Here is a 19,098-nt window from a genome sequence, read left to right on the forward strand (position 1 = left end):
TTGATCACATATCCCCCAAAGAATGAACTAACATAATTCTCCCTTATCAACATAATTTTTTTTTAAAATTCCAAGATAAATATCAAACATACGTTAAGAAAGCACATATGAACCTGCAGTGGTTGTGGCAGTGTGCAAAGTCCCAGCCTGCAGAGGGGAGTTTGGCATTCAGTCCCACCCCAGCTGAGGCGCTATTGGGAATTTATAACTACTAAGAAACGGAGAGTCAGTCTTTTCAAAGGTGTGGCCTCTGAGAGGTGGGCTGTACTCCAGAGGAAGGCCATGCATCCACATGGGAATAGGCAGTACAAACTGATCTTGATGGGTTTTCAAACAGAGGGCACACAAAGTTGGGTGTGTTGGGACAGTGGATACAGGAGGAGCTGAGGTGAATATTAGTAAAAGACCTTGCGGAGAAATCCTAAGACTAGTGAAAAATGAAGGAAAAGTTAAAAATGCTCTTCCAAGGTTTCCATACAAAATTCTAAGAAACAAAATAGAGGGTATTTTAATTATAAAATCAATGATTACGGTGTGGTCTCTATTTATTTCTGTCTTTATTTCCCTGTCAGAATAATAGTTTTATGTATAAGTCTTTTACTCTTCACTATTTTACTATTAGGATAAGTAAGTCTATGCTTTCAAAGTTTGTCATAGTTGAGCTATTCTCTTCATTTCTATTTTTTTTAATATTATGTATAGGAACACTCTTTTTTTTTTTTTTTAGTTCTAGCCTATCTTTTTAATACTTGGCTGACCTTAAACACATTCCTAAACCTTTTGGAAACTTGTTCTTCTCATTAAGCAAGATATGCTAAATGCTTTCTAAAATCTTTCCCTGTACGAGATTCTATGACGTTGTACGCATATTCTATTTCTTTAATTCTACATATAAGGAAATAAATTCAACTTTCTAGCCATCGCTCAGAAGCCAGAGGAATTTGAATAAGCATCTCTAAGTGGAGTCTGCACTCCCATGCTCACTGAAGTATTATTTATATCTTAGACACAGAAGCAAATTGAATGTCTGATGATGAATGAGTGAACAAAAATGTGGTAGATAATAAAATTGAAGAGCATTTAGACTTAAAAAAGGGAAACCCTGTGTTTTTTACTTGCTTGTTAAACCTGGCGGACTTACATTCTTTGTAAATGCTGCTAAGCTTAGTGTATTTTATTCTTAAAACAAGAATATTAGCTATTCAAATTATGAATGTGAAGCATGATAGAAGTATGCTTAACATATCAGAACTTTGAAAATTCTGAAAATACCTGGGAATACTAATTCATAGTTCCTGAATCTTGAAGGATTCAAAAACCCTCTACATAATTATAAACTGTGTCACTGTTAGTAGATAAATGTACTCATGGAAAACAAAAATAGCTCTTTGCCCCATCTACTGTGAGAATGAAGACCGTTCTCAGCAATCAGACAGTCGGCATCCCAGAAGATGTTGGCATCCCTCTGAAGGGGTGCACAGTCATTGTGAAGGCCCCCCCCAGGGAACTCTGCGGAGGGATTTCAATCACATCGAAGTAGAGCTGAGTCTTCTCTGGAAGAAAAACAAGAGGCTCTGGGTTGACAAATGGCAGGGAAACAGAAAGAAACTGGCTACCCTCAGAACCATCTGCAGGCATGTTCAGACTATGATCAAGGGAGTTACACTGGGCTTCCATTATAAGATGAGGTCTGTGTACGCTCACTTCCTCATCAATGTCATTATCCAGGACAATAGGGCTTTGGTTAAAATCCAAATTTTTTGGGGGGTGAAAAATACATTGGCAGGGGTTGGATGAGTACATGTGTTGCTTATTCTCTCTCCCTCAAGCCCTGAAAGATGAATTAATCCTTGAAGGAAATGATATTGAACTTGTCTCAAACTCAGCAGCTCTGATTCAGCAAGCCACAAAGTTAAAAAAGAGGATATTACAAAGTTTTTAGCTTGTATCTGTATCTGAAAAGGGAACAGTGCAGCAGGCTGATGAATAAGACCTAAGTTACCCAGCTGCAGAAACAAGATCCTGAACTATAAGTAGAATTTGGGGTGTCTTTGGGAGCAATAAAAGACTTATATTGAAAAAAAAACAACCCAGAAATACTCAGTAAAATATTTTAATCAAAATTAACAACACAGACAGAGAATCACGTGCTGCAGTGGGATTTAGCCTGGTAGAACAGAGAAGGCTGGCTCAAAATTTAAAAATTATTCAGTGTCACACCCGTCCATTGAAGAAGTACTGTCACACTGTAGAGAACGCCTTTAAAATTTCATCACACATCCATGGTATAAACTCTAGATAACAGTGTGCACAGATGCAAATTAGAAACTCTCGTCTTAGACACTAAGATGAAGAGTAAGGCAAGGGACTCTCATCCTATACTCTTCAACATCATCCCCAGTCTTAGCTAATTTAGTGAGACAAGAGGAAAAAATGAACTTAGAGAGGAAGACATAAAACTGTTTTTTACTTGTGGATGATATGACTTTATATGAAATCAGAAAAAGTAATCCTAGAACCAGAAAGAGAATAAGGTTGTGAGAAATACAGATAATGCATAAAAGTGAAACATTTCCCCAAATACCAGCATGAAACAAATAAAATATGAAATGAGAGAGAGAAAACATGAATAGTTGGAGGATAGCAGAGGAATTGGAGGGGAGTGAATCGGGGTAGATGTATTTTAACATATTAACATACATTATATGCATGTATGAAATTCTCAATTAAAAAAAGCAAAAACAATATTGATGAATGAAATCAGAGAGGCCAGTGGAATGTGAGCTACCATGTTAAGGGTCAAGAAGACTTAGTACATTCAGTATTTGTGACATCATTTCTTTCTTACTTGATCTATGAATTCAGAACAACCCAAGTACAGCCTTGTAAGGAAATGTGCTTAAAGTTTTGAAATCATACACATAAGGTTGGTAAAAATAGTAAATTTGGGGCTGTATACTTTATCGTAATTAAAAAGCCTTTTATCCCAGATAAGGAGGGAAGAATAGAAAAATGCAAAGCAGATACATGAATGCCCACACACAGATCATGTATGAGCCGATGGCTTTAAAACGCTAGAAGGATTTATTTAAAATCGGAAGAGCTCAGTGATGGCAATGTAAGTCTTTATGGGATCTAAATCTCACGAAGAGCAAGAGCTGGGAACCTGCCGGGAGCAGTGCTGTTCCAGCTCTTTGTCCTGTTTATTTCATCTTTTAGTTTTGCATCTTACTTACTTATTATTTACTGGATCAATTATTTAATTCCACTGTGTGTGTGTGTGAGAGCAAGGCATATGCATGTGCATGTAGGTAGAGCCAAAGGTCAGAGGGTAACGTTCAATAGTCAGTTTTCTCCCACTGCTCTGTGGCTTCTGGGGCTCAAACTCAGGCGTCATGCTTGATGAGAGGCACCTTCACTCGCTGAGTCATCTTGCTAGCCTTCTTTTCCCTTTCAAGGGTTAGCCTTTGTGTTCAAGAGAGTTCTCTTTCAAAAGATGCCAAAATCAACTGAGCATCTGTATGGAAAGAGAACAGCACAATTAATGAATTATTAAGTAATGATTGGGAGAATATTGAAAAAAGACAGGAGCACAGATAAAATTATACTGTATTTTTATTGTGTATATTTTTTTATTATAATGAAGGTAGCATGGTTCTCATGGATAAAGTAATTGTTGAAAGAGTGAACTAAGAGTGTGGGTGAAAAACATGAGAAAAAGAACTTGATACCTAATTAAATTTGGTTAAAAGGTTTATGTATAAAAAATGGGAGAAAGCAAAAATATGAACAGTGACTGTATGTAGTTTATGGACCATCCATGGGTTTTATTTTTCTGCTCACATGTCTGTGTTTTGTAAGTTTTTAAGAGATGAGCAATATGCATTTCACTGTCAAGAAAAGATACTCAAAACAGAGGGGCCAGGCAGAAGACAGCCCCTGTGCGGCTGTTTCCTCTTCCAAGAAGCCTGTTCTGTCCCCTCCTTGCTCCCTCTCCCTCAAGCATCTCTGCATCTTTCCTTTGTCCTCCTGCTCCCACACTCAACTCACTGTGTGGGCAGAACTGGAGTAAGACAGTGATGTTGAGGAAACACTGTGTGATACCATCGGGAAGGAACTAAGAAGTAGTTTTAGATGAAGACTGGAGGATTTGTCAACAAGTTGGAGAGCATCCAGAGGACCAAAAAAATAAAAAAATAAAAAAAAATGACTGAAGACCTGAGGATGGAGGCTGGCTGGAGAGGAGAGATGAAAAGACAGTGTGTTTAACTTGGCCACACCGTAAGCAGAGTCTGAAAAACAGCATTGGAGCTCAATCAAACCACCAACAACTGCCAGGCAGATTCCCATCCTGAGTGACCTGGAGAGGTCAAAGCCGACTCTTAAAATGTCCAGTGATTTTTAGTTCAGCCTGAGGTTAAAGACCATATCTTCCACAAAGCACAGGCGGCTTTGCATGTGTGCCAAGAGCTTGTCTTCGGCGTGCCTTCAAGATGCAAACATTGTGTAGAGGAAGCAAGCCTCTAAAATTTCTGGTGACAGAAAATGCTGACACAGCCAGATACATTTTGCCAGGTTTGTTCATTATAACTGCTCTGAGCATTTAAAAAAAAAGTTTTATTCCTCCTTCTTCTTGTGGTTTATTTTTTATGCTTGTTTTGTGTTTATTTGGGGGCATATCAAGAAAGAGTGATGACAGAAAATAAGAAAGATATAAATGAAAAAAAATGAGTCTTGTGAGTTCTGGTGAGTTCTGTGAGTGAGATCGGCCGGGGAGATTCCCACAGAGAGGGTGGGCTCATCCACAGCTCTAAACAATAACTGCATTAACATAAAAGCCAGAGCAGAGGATGGTAGCACCGTCTACACAGGTGGGGAAGGAGGAGAGGACTCCTGTGTCCTGGGCTGGAGTGCCACCTGGGATCTTGGCACATTCGTGCCTCTCAGATCGTCGAAGTGCACCACAGGCCTGTGGAAAGCAGCTCCTGCTGCTACCTTTAAACTCAATTACAATAGAATCATAACACTTTCCATCTTCCCTTTCCTCCCTCCATCCCTCCCAGGACTCCTCAAACCATGCTCAGCCCCACCACTTTAGAGTTAATAGCTCCTTTTTCTTTGTTATCGTTACACACATGCTTATGTATGTATATGCACACATGTACCTATATGCATACATATTGTACATGTATGCATACATTTATCCTAGCTACTGGATCTGGTTTCAGGGCTGATGGCTTTATACTGGACAGCCAATAAAAGGGTCATATCCCCAAAGGAGGCCAATTCTCTTCCCAGCAGTCATTAGTTGCAGTTCTTTGTCTAGGGGCGGGACCTGGCAAAATTTTCTCCCTTGCATGTTTCCATGTCCGTTGACATTTCCGTTTTCATGGTCTAGTTTACACAGTCATTTCTAAGAGAGACTGTACAGTTGATTTTCTGGTGTTCTGGTTCTTACGCTGTTTCCACCTCTTCCTCCCTGAGCCCTAGGTGTAGGAGCTCTGTTGCAGATACATACCTTGGGCATGGCCTTTCCATGACCTGTTGATCTATGCATTGTGTCCAGGTGTGGTTTTCTGTGGTGGTCTCCATGATGGGGTAATTATTGTTATTGTGGTAATTATGCTTATCTGTAGGTGTAAGGATAAGTTTCAGAATATAGAAAGAGATTATGCTAGTCTAATAAAGCAGCTGTCGTACGGTCTTTTGTAAGGTCCATGACCTCACTAGGTTCAGGCAGCTGTCTAGGATTCCAGTACCAGGCACAATTTCCCTCCTGTTGAGTGGGTCTTAAGTCCGATTATACAGCCATTGGTTGCGACCAACATGTGAGGCTGAGGTCTCTGTCAACAATTTATATTGCTTTGGGAGCCAACCATTTGAAAGGAAGTTCCTCATGTCTAGTACTGGTGTTTTTGTTAATCTATTTTTCCTCATGGGGGACATTGCCAGCCCAAGCGGTTTAGCTTATGTATACATACATTTTAGTTAAATGCAAAGTGATAGGATTCCTTGAGGCTTTCTCAAATAGACTTGGTGTTACTTGTCTGTGGTCTCGCCTGTCCCTTCTGTATTGTGGAATCCCCTTCCAATTCCATTCTCTACTTTATATTACTTGTATTTTCCTATTCTCCATCTAAGGCTCCCCCACCTATGGTCATTTTATACTTTCACGGTTTCTGTGGTTATTCCGTATTGTGTATTCACATCTGAAGACTCGGAGCTGGGAACCCCAAATGACAGAGAACGTGGGGATTTTGGCTTTCTTTCTTTCATTCGTTTTTTTTTTTTTTTTTAGATTTATTTATTTATTTATTTATTATGTATGCACTGTTCTGCCAGCATGTATGCTGGCATGCTAGAAGAGGGCACCGGATCTCATTACAAATGGTTATGAGCCACCATGTGGTTTCTGGGACTTGAGCTCAGGACCTCTGGAAGAGCAGCCAGTGCTCTTAAACTCTGACCCATCTCTCCAGGCCAGGCTTTTTTCTTTCTGAGTTTGAGTTATGTAACTCAATATAATCTTTTCTAACTCCACCCATTTACCTAAAAATTTCATGATTTCATTTCTATTTGCAGCAGAATTAGTATTCCATTGTGTAGATGCACATTTTCGTGAATACCTCATCAGCTGAAGGGCATTTAGGATGTTTCTGTTTTCTTGCTATTGTGACTACGAACACTGAACCATGAACACTGCCGAACAATTCCTATGGTCATATACCAAGGAGTGGCTTATCTGGGTCTTATGGTAGATTTATTTTTAGTTTTTGAGGATTTCCCATACTGATTTCGAGAGTGGCTACACCATTTTGAATTGCCACCAACAGTGACTGAAGATTTCTCTCTCTCTCTGCAACCTCATCAGCATTTGTGTTCAATGGTTTTGTTGATCTTAGGTATTCTGGCCGGGGTAAGATGAAATTGCAATGTTACTCTAATTTGTGGTTCTCTAATTTCTTTCTTTCTTTTCTTTCTTTCTTTCTTTCTTTCTTTCTTTCTTTCTTTCTTTCTTTCTTTCTTCTTTATTAATTACACTTTATTCACTTTGTTTCCCCCCCTCCCGTGGTTCCCTCCTTCCTCCTGTCCCAATCCCTCCCTTCCTCCACCCTCTGCATGCATGCCCCTCCCCAGGTCCACTGATAGGGGAGAACCTCTTTTCCTTCCCTCTGATTCTAGTATTTCTAAGGATAATGTACATGTCTTGGGGTATTTCTTTGCTACTTTTATTTCTCTTATTCAGAACTGTTGAGATACTTAGCCATTTTAAAAATTGGGTAATATGTTTTCTTCATTCTTCATTTTCTGAGGTTTTTTAATATTTTGCATATTAGCCCTCTGTCAGATGTATAACTGATGTAGATCCTTTCCCATCATGTGGGTTTCTCCTTCATTTGTGTGATTATTTCCCTAGATGTACAGAACCTTTTTCATTTAATGAAGGTCCAGTTGTCAGTTGTTGGCCTTAATTCCTTGAGGCTTTATCAAAGTCTTTGATAATGGAGTCTTGTATGGTACTGCCTGTGTTGTCTGCTAGTAGTTTTACTGCTTTATGTTTGAAATTGATGTCTTTGATCTGTTTGGATCTAATTTTGTATAGGATAATAGACATGCATTCATATTGCATTCTTCTGCATGTGGACACCAGTTTTCCTGGCAGCATTTGTTGAAGATGCTGCCTTTTCTCCAGAGTATGTTTTTTGCCTCTTTGTAAAATATCAGATGGATGTATATACAAGTACCCTCTATTTTGTTCCATTGATCTACATGTTTGCTTTTGTGCCAGTACTCATTATAGCTCCATAACATATTTGGAATGGCAAGTCATCCAGTATTTCTCTCTCTCTCTTTTTCCTCAGGATTGCTTTGCTGTCTGGTATCCTTTCAGCTTATTTTTAATATGCCACTGAGTTTTCATAACAGATAGGAAAACAAAAGCAAAGAAAATTTAGTCTGGAGCTTTAGAGCTTCACATTTCCTCTTGTGAGTCTCTCAAAAAAGGCTATGACTTCCTTATATTGGAGGAACTCAGTTTGTCTGATAGGGGCTGCCAGGCACCCTGCGCTCTGGAGAGTTAATTCTTGGCTCATTTTATTCATATGATAAAATGCTTACAAAGAAGTAAGATATTATTAGAGCTTACCCATAAAATTTGAAAATTTCTACTTTGGCTCCTTCATTCTGAAGCACTCAAGCTCTATCTAAAAAGGATACTACAATTCAGAGACTTTATGGATTTGATTGGGCACTCATTTTCAACTTTTCCTCAGACTCCAAATTACTTTTTGGGTCCAAGTCTGATGGAGTGATAGTCTGAAGCATGCACCTGTGCTAACGGTTTCTTGCTTCTTTGCAAATGTCACTAAGATAACATAAAACATTTTTTCCTCTTTCATCTTTTCATGGTTTGATTGCAAAAACAAAAAAGAATTAAATAAAGAGGTTAAACATTCCCAGTCCATATTGATTAATTTTTAATTTTAATGGGAATGCTTAGTTCTGCTCGTCATACCAATAGGGTAGAGATTAGAGTATAAACAATGTATTATGTAGAAACACAATTCTGTGATATTGACTTTTTTAAAAAATATTTATTTCATGTATGAGTGGTCTGCTGGGTATGTACCTGCACACTAGAAGAGGGCATTAGATCCCTTTATAAATGGTCATGAGCCACCATGTGGTTGCTGAGAATTGAACTCAGGACCTCTGGAAGAGAAGTCACTGCTCTTTGCCACTGAGCCATCTCTCCAGTCCTCCCAATATTGACTTTTATTGTGGTGTGTCTTTTTTCTTTATTGGAAATGCCTTTTATCAAGACCTACTGAATTATTTGCTTGCTATTAGAGATGAATTATTTTAGATTTAAACAGTGATCCTTTTAAAATATGATATGATCAGGCATATGTCTACCTGAAGGCAACACTTAAGAAGGAAGCAACAGAGGCCTGGGTGAGTGCTTTGGGGTCACCACCAGCTGCTGGCTCTTGGTTCATGATTAGGAACCCATCTTGTTCCATTAACTCTTTCCTCATGTGACTGAGACACTGTAGTTTAGTCTGGATTGATCCTGTGTGAAAAAGACAGAGCTGCAGCAGCAGGAGCAGCAGTATCAGGCCTGGCTCCAAAGCATCGCAGAGAAAGACAACTTGTTACTTATTGGCAAGTCTGCTTCAGAGCATTACGATAATAAGGAAGAAGAGAATGAAGATGATGAGGACAGTGAAGGGGATTCAGAAGATGATGAGGACATGCAGGACATGGATGAGAAGAATGATGTTGGAGAGGTCAATGAGGTGGACATGGAAGGCAATGAACAGGATCAGGACCAGTGGATGATCTAGGTAGACAAGCCAAGGTGGCCTCAGAGTGATTCCATCCACCCCAACCTATTTTGCATCCACTGCTTCAGCCCCTCAGCCTCCACATCCAGCTTGTGGATGTAGTGCCTAAAGCTTTCCTTTAGGCGCTCTCTCAGCTGCTGCCTGGACAAGGTCTCCTTGGGCCCGTCTAGGCCATCAGTCTTCCCTTGAATTCCTAGAGCCTGAATCCATCCCACCTTCCTGGCTGGTACCTCATTCCTTGGTTGGTTGCCAGGTGTGGTCCCTTTCTAACCTTCTTAAATAAAGACACAGGGCTGACTCTTGAAGAAGAAGAAGAAGAAGAAGAAGTAGAAGAAGAAGAAGAAGAAGAAGAAGAAGAAGAAGAAGAAGAAGAAGAAGAAGAAGAAGAAGAAGAAGAAGAGAGCAACAGAAGGGCCAAGGCTGAGCCAAGATCAGAATTTTGCATTTAAAAATAGTATTTATTTTCTGTTTTATACCAGAACCACTAAATATGAACTCAATGATAAAATACAAGAGCCTCTTTTTAGAATACCTTGTATGATTGTGATTCTGTACAATGTGGCTGGAGTGCCTTCACTTTCTTGGTGTGTCTGACTGTATCCTATGTGTAACTATCAATGTAACACAAACAGATAATTATACATTTTAGTGGCAAGTAAGTTGATTGTCTCTATGTTGAATTAGACCATCCCCCCCCCCAGTGATTTGATCATGAACTGTATTGAATGAGTGGAATCGCACAGTTGATTATATAACAGAGACGGTCTAGATATTTACATTGCATTGATCCTATTGGTACTTTCACATATCCATTTTATTAAGGTAAGGTAATATAAAAATCTGCTGCTTTTTTATTTGGAAAGTATGTCAAGAATGTACAAAATAAGGTTTTATGGTTCTTTGGTGGGTAATAAGATATTTAAGTTGCTAGCTGGGCGTTTACTGCATAAAAACATATTTTAAACTCTCCTTAATCTTAATTTACTATATTATATGTGTTGTGATCACAAGAATATGGAAGACAGAAAGACATAGAATGCAGAGAAGAGAGAAGCCAGTGGGAATTCTAAGTAATGTTCCAGTGAGTGGATCTGACTGTGCCTTAGCTCTCAGACTGGAGGCTGGAAAGTGATGAGAAGACGGTTATGAACTCATTGTCGTCAACTCCAATGAGGCATCTGACCTTTCAGTGTCTTTGTGAATGAACCAGCGGCAAAGGAGCAGTGAGGGAAAAGCAGCATAATCAAATTGGCCATGAGGTCTCTTAGGTAAACATATGATGATGTTGGCATTCGGTGTTCTGATGACTTTCCGTGGCTTCTTCAGACTGGGGAATTATCCTCCTTGCAACAGACAACCCCGTCATTTCATTCTGTGGTAACAGGGAAAAGGCCTCTGGTGTGAAACAGTGGCTCACTGTGTGACTAAGAAAAAGGGCAGTTATGTCATCCTTCGACATCAGCTGGCTCCAGCTCCACTCAGAACAGCATTCACAGCAAAGGCAGACAGGCTCCAGTCAGGGTGCTTCTTTTAAAATTAGTTTGTACTTTCTTTATTTTAGAAGGCAGTGCGTTACTATAATACTAGATCTGAAAGGTGTGTAATTAGGTTAATTGTGTTTTGTCGTATGATATAGGACACTTAAAAAATCCGCTTTAGATTATGCGTACATGTTGCGAATGTGCGCAGATCAGACCAGTGGCCACGGAGACAGAAGAAAGCAAATGATCACCTGGGACTGAAGTTATAGCCAGTGATTTGCCCTCTGACCTGTGCTAGCAATCAACTGGGGTCCTTTGCAAGAGCAGTAGGTACTCTTTATGGGCAAGCCACTCTCTGCCACCTTTTCTTTATTAATTATTATTATTATTTATTAAAATTTACTCAGTTTGATCCCTGCTGTGGCCCCCTTCCTTGTCTCCTCCCAATCCCACCTTTCTCCCCGTATGTCCCTCTCCTAGTCCACTGATAGGGGAGGTCCTCCTCCCCTGCCCTCTGACCCTAGCCTATCAGGTCTCATCAGGACTGGTTGCATTGTCTTCCTCTGTGGCCTGGCAAGGCTGCACCCCCCCAGGGGGAGGTGAACAAAGAACCTGTCACTGAGCTCATGCCAGAGACAGTCCCTGTTCCCATTACTAGGGAACCCACTTGGAGACTGAGTCTATGGGCTTCGAGCTGGGGTTTTCTCCATGCATTGTCTTTGTTGGGGTATCATTCTCTTCAGGGTCCCCAGGGCTTAATTTTTATGGCTCTGTTGGTCTCCTTTTGGAGCTCCTGTCCCCTCCAGGTCTTTCTATCTCACCCTTCTTTCCTAAGATTCCCTGCACTCTGCCCAAAGTTTCGCTCCAGTGGTACAATCAGTTAGTGTGTGGTACTTATAGAACAGTGAGTACACCCCTTTTCTTAAAAAAAAAGTTCAAGAATCATATGTTTACACTGTTTTCTCATAATTTCTCCTCCTTTTTCTTCTTCATCTTCTTCCATGTCCCTCTCACTCCCTAATTCATGTCCTTTAATATATATCTATCAGATTATATATATATATATATATATATATATAAATGTATCAGGATATATATATATATATATATATATATATTTGAGTTTATTTGGTGTTGCCAATATGTATATGTTTTAGGTTGATAATTTCATATTAACTAACCAGTTAGAGGGCCTTAAACCTGGGGAAGACTTACTTCCTCCTTTTACTAGTCATTAATTCCTTGTAGTTCTATTAGTGTGGAGCCCAACAAGATTCTGCTTTTCACATTTTTGCCTTGTAAAATTGTGCTGTCATCTTTCAGGCCTTGATTAGGCAGCAACACTTTTTTTCCCAAATAATTCAATAACTAAATATTTTACTAAAAATCCTCTAAAGACTCTTTTTACAAAATCGAAACACAACACATAGGGATAAGTCAGATATCCGAAAAATAGTTCCAAGTATTTACAAAGTCATCTAAAACAATGCTCTCAAAAATAAGAAACAAACACAAAACAAAACACAACAAAACCTGTAGCATTCTTCCTTCCCAATATAGTCAATGGCTAAGTATATTTATGAGAGCAACAACACTTTTAAGATTTCATGGGAGCATCTTTCTTGTCATCTCTGGATGATTCACTCCCACAGTAGACTTCTGAGCCTGTTCACTCATACGGTCTTCTTGCCTCCTCTTCCATGATATTTCCCGAGCCATAGGCATAGGGGTTGTATTATAGATGTATTAATTCAGGCTGGGCATCCTGTGGTCAGTTCTCTGAACTTTGTTCAATTGTAATTGTCTCTGTCTGCTACAAAAAAAGCACCTTCTTTGACGAGGGATGCGAGTGACGCTTACTTGAGTATTTGGGGAAGTGGCAGCAGTAGGTTCTCTTCTAGGATGCATGTCCTTGTTAGACATAGTTCAGTGTTCAGGCTTGAATTTTCTATTGAGCACGCCTTGCATCCAATTAGACAACTGTTGGTTGCCACAAACATATGAGTGCCACTATTACACCTTTAAGTATACCATCCCTGTTGGTCACTTTTGTGGACCACAGGCTTCAGAGCTGGGCAGGACTATTGATTCTTTCCCTCTGCCTTGGCAGTTCACATATCAACTACCAGTACTATGAAACAAGTCCTCAGAGGAGGCCTGCAGATCAGATACTGATCAGCCCCTTCAAGTCCTGTGTCTGAAGCACATGGTATTTTTAAATTCTGGAAGGTAACCAAGGGCAACAGCAGTGGCATATATTGTTTTGGAGTCTCTTGTACTCTCTCAACCAACATCTCCAAAGAATGTTTTCCATGTTTGGTCCCTGCTCTTGAGGTATTATACCAAGGGGCATACCTTCATTTAAATATTCATATATATATATATATGTTGATGTAAACATAAACTAATATGATCCCCTATGCCTTTTTAAAGAATGAGTAATTTGAATGGGGTGGCCTGTGCTACTGAGTGGCAATCTAGGCATACCTAATGCATAGGAAAGATACATTATGAAAAGGCCAAGGAGAGAGTGCCATAGTCAGAGAGAAGCATAGTGAGAAGGGCCTAAGATAGTACTTGGATTATTCTAGGACAGATTAAAACCACTGTGGCAGCAATATAGCAAGAGGAGATTGAGAGAAAGCTTGTTTTCTTTTAGGTGCAAACTGAAACAGCTAAGTTAACAGAATGATATAATGTGATTTACATCAGGATCACAGCATTGAGCATCATTTACTCTAAAATATCAAAGTCTTCTAGACCCCCCATTTTTTTGGGTACCACATACCTACAGATATCAAAAGAATATATATGTTTATGTAAAGTTTCTGTACTAGTCAATGTTCTTGCTGGGAAGAGACACCTTGATCACAGCAACTCTTACAAAGGAAAATATTTAATTGAGGCTAGCTTACGGTTCCAGAAGTTTAGCCTGTTATTTCCACGGTGGGAAGCATAGTGGCACATTGGCAGACATGATATTAGAGTGGTAGCTGAGAGTTCTACATCTGGATCTGCTGGCAACAGGGAGAAAGAGAGACACTGGGCCAGACTTGAGCTTCTGAAATCCCAAAGCCCACCCTCTACTGACACATTTTTTTCCAACAAGGCCTCACTTCCCAATGGTGCCACTCCCTATAGGGGCCAATTTTTTTCAAACCACCACACACCACTCCTGGGCTGGTAACTTTATCATAATACAAAAATCATTCATTCCAACTTCAAAAGCCCTCATTGTCTATCACAGTCTCAAAACTGTTTAAAACTCCAAAATTGTATGAGACTCAGGGTTAACTCCCTGAAATCAAAATAAAAAAGCAGATCACATATTTCTAACATACAAGGGCACAGAATATACATTACCATTCCAAAATGGAAGGAAAGGAATATATTGAGGAAGTATTGGACCAATGTAAGACCTAAAACCAGAAGGACAAATCTCCACATTTCCATGCCTGATGTCAAAGAGCTCTTCACATTCCCGTCTCTTTTCGGCTTTGTTGACTAAAACACTCTTCTTCTTGGGCTGTTTCCACATCCAATCTTCAGCTTTCCTCAGCAGCTAACCCATGATTCTGGTTTTTCCAACAACTTTGGAATTCCAGGACAATCCAGGCTTCACCTTCATAGTTTTGTACAATGGCTTCTCTGGCCTCCATGCATGGTACTTTTTCATCCTTAAACTGTAAATTTTGTATTTTTCCTTGCTCAGCTTGCTCCTTTTAATAAGAGACCTACACAACACTGGCCACCAATAACTGCAGGACACAGTTGACAAAAGGCTGTTTTGAAATCTCCTTTGCCAATGCTGTTAATCCAAAACTCTTCACTTTAGCCTCAGGCAAAGTTTTTTTTTTTTTTTTTTTTTGGACAAGGGCAGGAAGCACCTATATTCTTCATCAAAATATCCTAAGAATGATCTCTAGTCCATTTACTAATACTTTTCTTAGAAACCTCTTGAGCTAGATTGTCATAATCTACATTGTTCTCAACAACACTGTGTAGCCTGTCTTTGCTACCTTGTGGGCACTATTTTCTTCCACTCCTTTCCACCCCTATTCTTCTACCCTTTTAACTCCCTAACACTAGACAGAAGAGGGGAACAAAGTTATCATTAGACTGCTTCCTGATGATTAGAGGTGTCAAGTTCCTTGGGTAAAATTTAAACTTTGCCTTTGGGATATCTAGTTCTTCTTTGTGAATGACTACCTAACAAACCATGACTAACAGCAACCACCACTTACCAACCAAGAACCCGTCACAGTTCTTGGGGCCCTAACATTATATGACCTCTAAAACATCTCCAGAATTCCAACTGTCACACAATCACAGAAACTATAGACAGCTGACAAAATCATGCCCCATAAAACATGACCAAATCATAGTCAGCTGCTGTGAACAATTGGAAGCAACCCCATATTCTACACCTAGGATTAAAACAGAAACATATTCTTATAATATTTTTGTGTTTTTGAAGTTTTTGAAAGAAAGAGAAACTCCAAAATTGTCACTGTACCATTGCCTTCCCTGCTCCAACTTGTATGGTCCACTAAGTTCCATTTAAATCAGTCAGCTGCGCTCCTAATCCAGAATCCCAAAGTCCACATTCCACCAAGAAATAAGGTCAGGTCTGTAACAGCAAAATAACCCAAACTCTGATGCCAACTTCTGTCTTATGATTTCTATTGCTGGGAAGAGACACCGTGACCATGGCAACTTTTATAAAGAAAAACGTATTTAATTGGTATTTGGCTTTCAGTTTCAGAGGTTTAGTCTATTATCATCGTAGCAGGAAGCATGGCAGGGTCCAGTCAGACATGGTTTTGGAATGGTAGCTGAAAGTTCTGCATCTGAATCAGCAGGCAGCTGGATGAGAGAGACAGTGGATCAGGCTTGGGCTTTTGAATTTTCAAAGCCCTGGAATATACTCCCTTCAACAAGGCCACACTTCCCAATAGTGCCAATCCTTATGAGCTTGTTTTCATTCAAATCACCACAGTTTCCATATACATGGTTCTCAGCTTTAGTTACTGAATTTGTTCTTCAGGCTATTCTCAACACTCACAGAAACACCCTTAAGTATATTTAACTTCATTACTTTTGGATCAAGATGATTTTGACATTGGATTGATAATATGATTCCTGGTCACCCTTATCATTTTCCAACATCCCCTTTGTAATTGGCTTCAGAAGCATTTCATTGGTTTCTGTAAGTGTGACTAAATAACAACACAGACTCCTTCCCCTTGTATATACCAGAGAGGCTAAACTGGTTGGCATACAAGCCTGCCTCGGGTGGGAAAATATGACTGAGCAGAAGCCATCAAGGGCTGAAGCAACTTTACCAGCATTCACTGGATGAGCATATTTGCAGAGTTGGGAAAAGTTATAATCCAAGAATGACCCTTTGACTTACTGAAATTCTGAGACTGCTGTTGAGGATACAGAGTTTTGAGATCACAAACTATCTGAGAAATAGCTTGTCTGATTAGGACACGAGTGTATTTGAGTAGGGTTCTGGACGGATCTAACCGCACCACCTGGTAAAGAAAGACGCTCAGTGGTGGTGGTGTCAGGATTTGCCCTCTGTGAAGATGGAAGGCCAATGCCAACCCAATGTTTGTTTGAAGCTCAAAGAGTCCATAACGTTTTGTGTGAGTGAGAACCTGTAGTTTGCTGTTTCTTTTTACACAACAACTCTGTTCATAGTGGCATGGATGCACCATGATTTTAGGTTAGGAAAATTGGGAGTTGACTAAACAGGGCTCCTGCTTGCCAAATTTCTCCACTTTTCTAAGAAGGGAGGTTCGTGGTCCTTTATAGATTTGGAAAAAAAAAAGCAGAATGAAAAGAGTGTTATATTTATAATTCCCCTAGGGAAAATTATTATAGGCAATGAAAGGGAAAACGTTGCTTTCCAATTTCACAGCTACTCAAAATATTGTTAGGCCAAATAGAGAGCACTGTTCATGACCCTGTGCGTCCTGTGGTCTTGTTATTTGTGACCTCTGGGTGTGGTACCTTACCTCCCTCTGAAGTTTCTTCCCAACCTAGCCATGACAGCCTAACAAAAATCCAATTATTTTAATATGAACTAAATATTAATTGTTATCTGAGCATAAGTTGGTACTTAATATTTAAAAATAAAAGTAAATAATAGAATTCCCCTCTGTGATAGCTGAAATGGAGGCAATGTTTTACGAGCTGAGAGGACACAAATACATATTTCAGTAAAGTTTTAGAAGTCTGAAAAATCAAAGGAATACCACAGTCTAGATGTGGCTTACTGAGGAGATGATTCATGGGCTTTCTCATGCTAGGTTGGAAGATTTTATTCTTTGTGTCCCCTAAGGGAGACCTAGATCAATAGAAAGGAATTGAGGTTGGTGCAAAGTAAACCAGCGTAAGAACTGTGAGGCCTGAAGTTTACCCTCTCCAGGAAATCATCAAAATATATTCCCTGGTGATTTTTCTCCTCTCCTCTCCTCTCCTCTCCTCTCCTCTCCTCTCCTCTCCTCTCCTCTCCTCTCCTCTCCTCTCCTCTCCTCTCCTCTCCTCTCCTCTCCTCTCCTCTCCTCTCCTCTCCTCTCCTCTCCTCTCCTCTCCTCTCCTCTCCTCTCCTCTCCTCTCCTCTCCTCTCCTCTTCCTTCCTTTCTTTCTTTCTTTCTTTCTTTCTTTCTTTCTTTCTTTCTTTCTTTCTTTCTTTCTTTCTTTCTTTCTTTCTTTCTTCTTTCTTTCTTTCTTTCTTTCTATCATTTATTTAATGTTTTCAGATTTGTGTGTATGTATGTTCTGTAATCAGTCAATAATTTTTTCTTTAATTCCTTCTCCTGCTTTATACGAATATAACTCTGATTTCATTATCTGCTATAGTTGTGTTATATAAAGTTGTAAACACTAAGCCAACATTCTGAGGAGAAAAACAGAATTAGGGACTTTGAACTTCTGGTCATAACATGTTCAACAACACCTCAATGCATAATTCAGAATTCTCTAATTCTGTTTTAGGTTTTTCTGTTTAAAAACTACACACACACACACACACACACACACACACACACACACACACACATTCCACAGCCTCCTTTTGTTTAGGGACACAAGATAGCCTTTTAGTAGTATGACTAGAGGAACTTTTATACACTTAAATCACTAAAAATAGTATAAACATGCAACATCTGTGTCATTATATTCATAGTAAGGAGACACTTGCTTACATCAGAGCTGAAGCAGGAGAGCAGAGTGTAGCTGTTTTCAGTCTCTGCTGAAAGCATGGTTGTCAAGGTATTTCTATCTCCATCATCCAAAATCCAAACACATCTGTAAGTAGCCATGAAAGCACAGGGAGAATTTATTTTAGGTTTTCAAATGATAACTTCAAACACTGAGTTACAAATGTTAAGTAGCTAGTTCTACAGATACAGATGTTGATGTGATTTTGTATATACAAGCATATAGGACATAATTTCCATTCTTTTCTACTCTGCTCTTGTTAAATGTGTTTGTACATATGTATCAAGGAAGATGTCAGGAAACTACATATTCAGATGGATTCAAGTTGCTGGTGGTTGTACTAAAAAAGGTGGGATTTTTTACGAGTTGAGATGTAGCTGTGCTCAACCCAAACAAGTTGTGAATTTGAAATATGACCTAGGTAAACTCATACGTATCTTTAATCTCCATAAAAATTAAAAGAGAAGTTTCAACATGACAGGAAAGAGGCAAAGTTGATTGCATGGCCAGCCCATGCTACTATGGAAGGGGCAGAGAGGCCTGGAGGCCCAGAACAGAAAGGAGATTAACCAGGTCAAGGGAAGAAGGCAGCTTTCTTTGTGTTCCTGTCACCCACAAGAACAGAAAGCTGAAAATTTAGCTTCTTTGTACTAAGAATCTTGAGAACTGACAAAACTATGAAAGAAAGTGAAGAAATTGTACCCACAAGACTTGAGAAGCAACAATATTTGTCATAATTAATACACAAAGACTAAATTTGTGCTGAGTGTAAGAGCATAAACTATAGGGAGGAAAAAGTCCTGAGTGAATGTTTTTGACATGAACACAGCCTGTCTAGGACTCCAAGACCAATTAACCCACGGGAAATTGACAAAGCTGTTGCCCATATGGGCCAGGTTCAAGAGGAATGGCAAAGCTTTTCTGGAGAGCCAGCATATGAGTATTTATGAACAATTGATCAGTGTGTGCAAAGATGAACAACTGTCGCTTTCTTTTCCCAGACATTTATGGACTGAGACTGTCCCATACAGACCTCC

The 19,098-nt window shown here is 39.5% G+C and overlaps 1 protein-coding gene, 1 long non-coding RNA gene and 1 pseudogene across 2 annotated transcripts in view; 2 read left to right on the plus strand and 1 right to left on the minus strand.

Annotated features, from left to right (window-relative positions):
* Window positions 1–1,408: 1,408 nt before the first annotated feature.
* LOC110556829 (large ribosomal subunit protein uL6-like) lies at window positions 1,409–1,990 on the plus strand (annotated as a pseudogene).
* Window positions 1,991–3,558: 1,568 nt separating this feature from the next.
* The window catches only part of LOC132649265 (uncharacterized), a 114,259-nt gene continuing 98,719 nt past the window's right edge, over window positions 3,559–19,098 (minus strand). Inside the window, exons 4-6 of the long non-coding RNA XR_009587705.1 lie at window positions 18,046–18,148; window positions 15,345–15,694; window positions 3,559–5,630 (exon numbers count right to left, since the gene is read on the minus strand). This is a non-coding gene — a long non-coding RNA (uncharacterized LOC132649265). The remainder of the gene's footprint in view (window positions 5,631–15,344; window positions 15,695–18,045; window positions 18,149–19,098) is intronic.
* On the plus strand, window positions 9,033–9,401 carry LOC110556831 (anaphase-promoting complex subunit 15-like; the record flags this gene model as incomplete). Its single annotated transcript, XM_060372540.1, is given in 1 exon segment — window positions 9,033–9,401. A coding segment is annotated over 1 exon segment (315 nt), but the record flags the coding sequence as incomplete, so codon positions are not given.

This window comes from Meriones unguiculatus, chromosome 19 (assembly GCF_030254825.1).
Source record: "Meriones unguiculatus strain TT.TT164.6M chromosome 19, Bangor_MerUng_6.1, whole genome shotgun sequence".
Lineage (NCBI taxonomy): Eukaryota > Metazoa > Chordata > Mammalia > Rodentia > Muridae > Meriones > Meriones unguiculatus.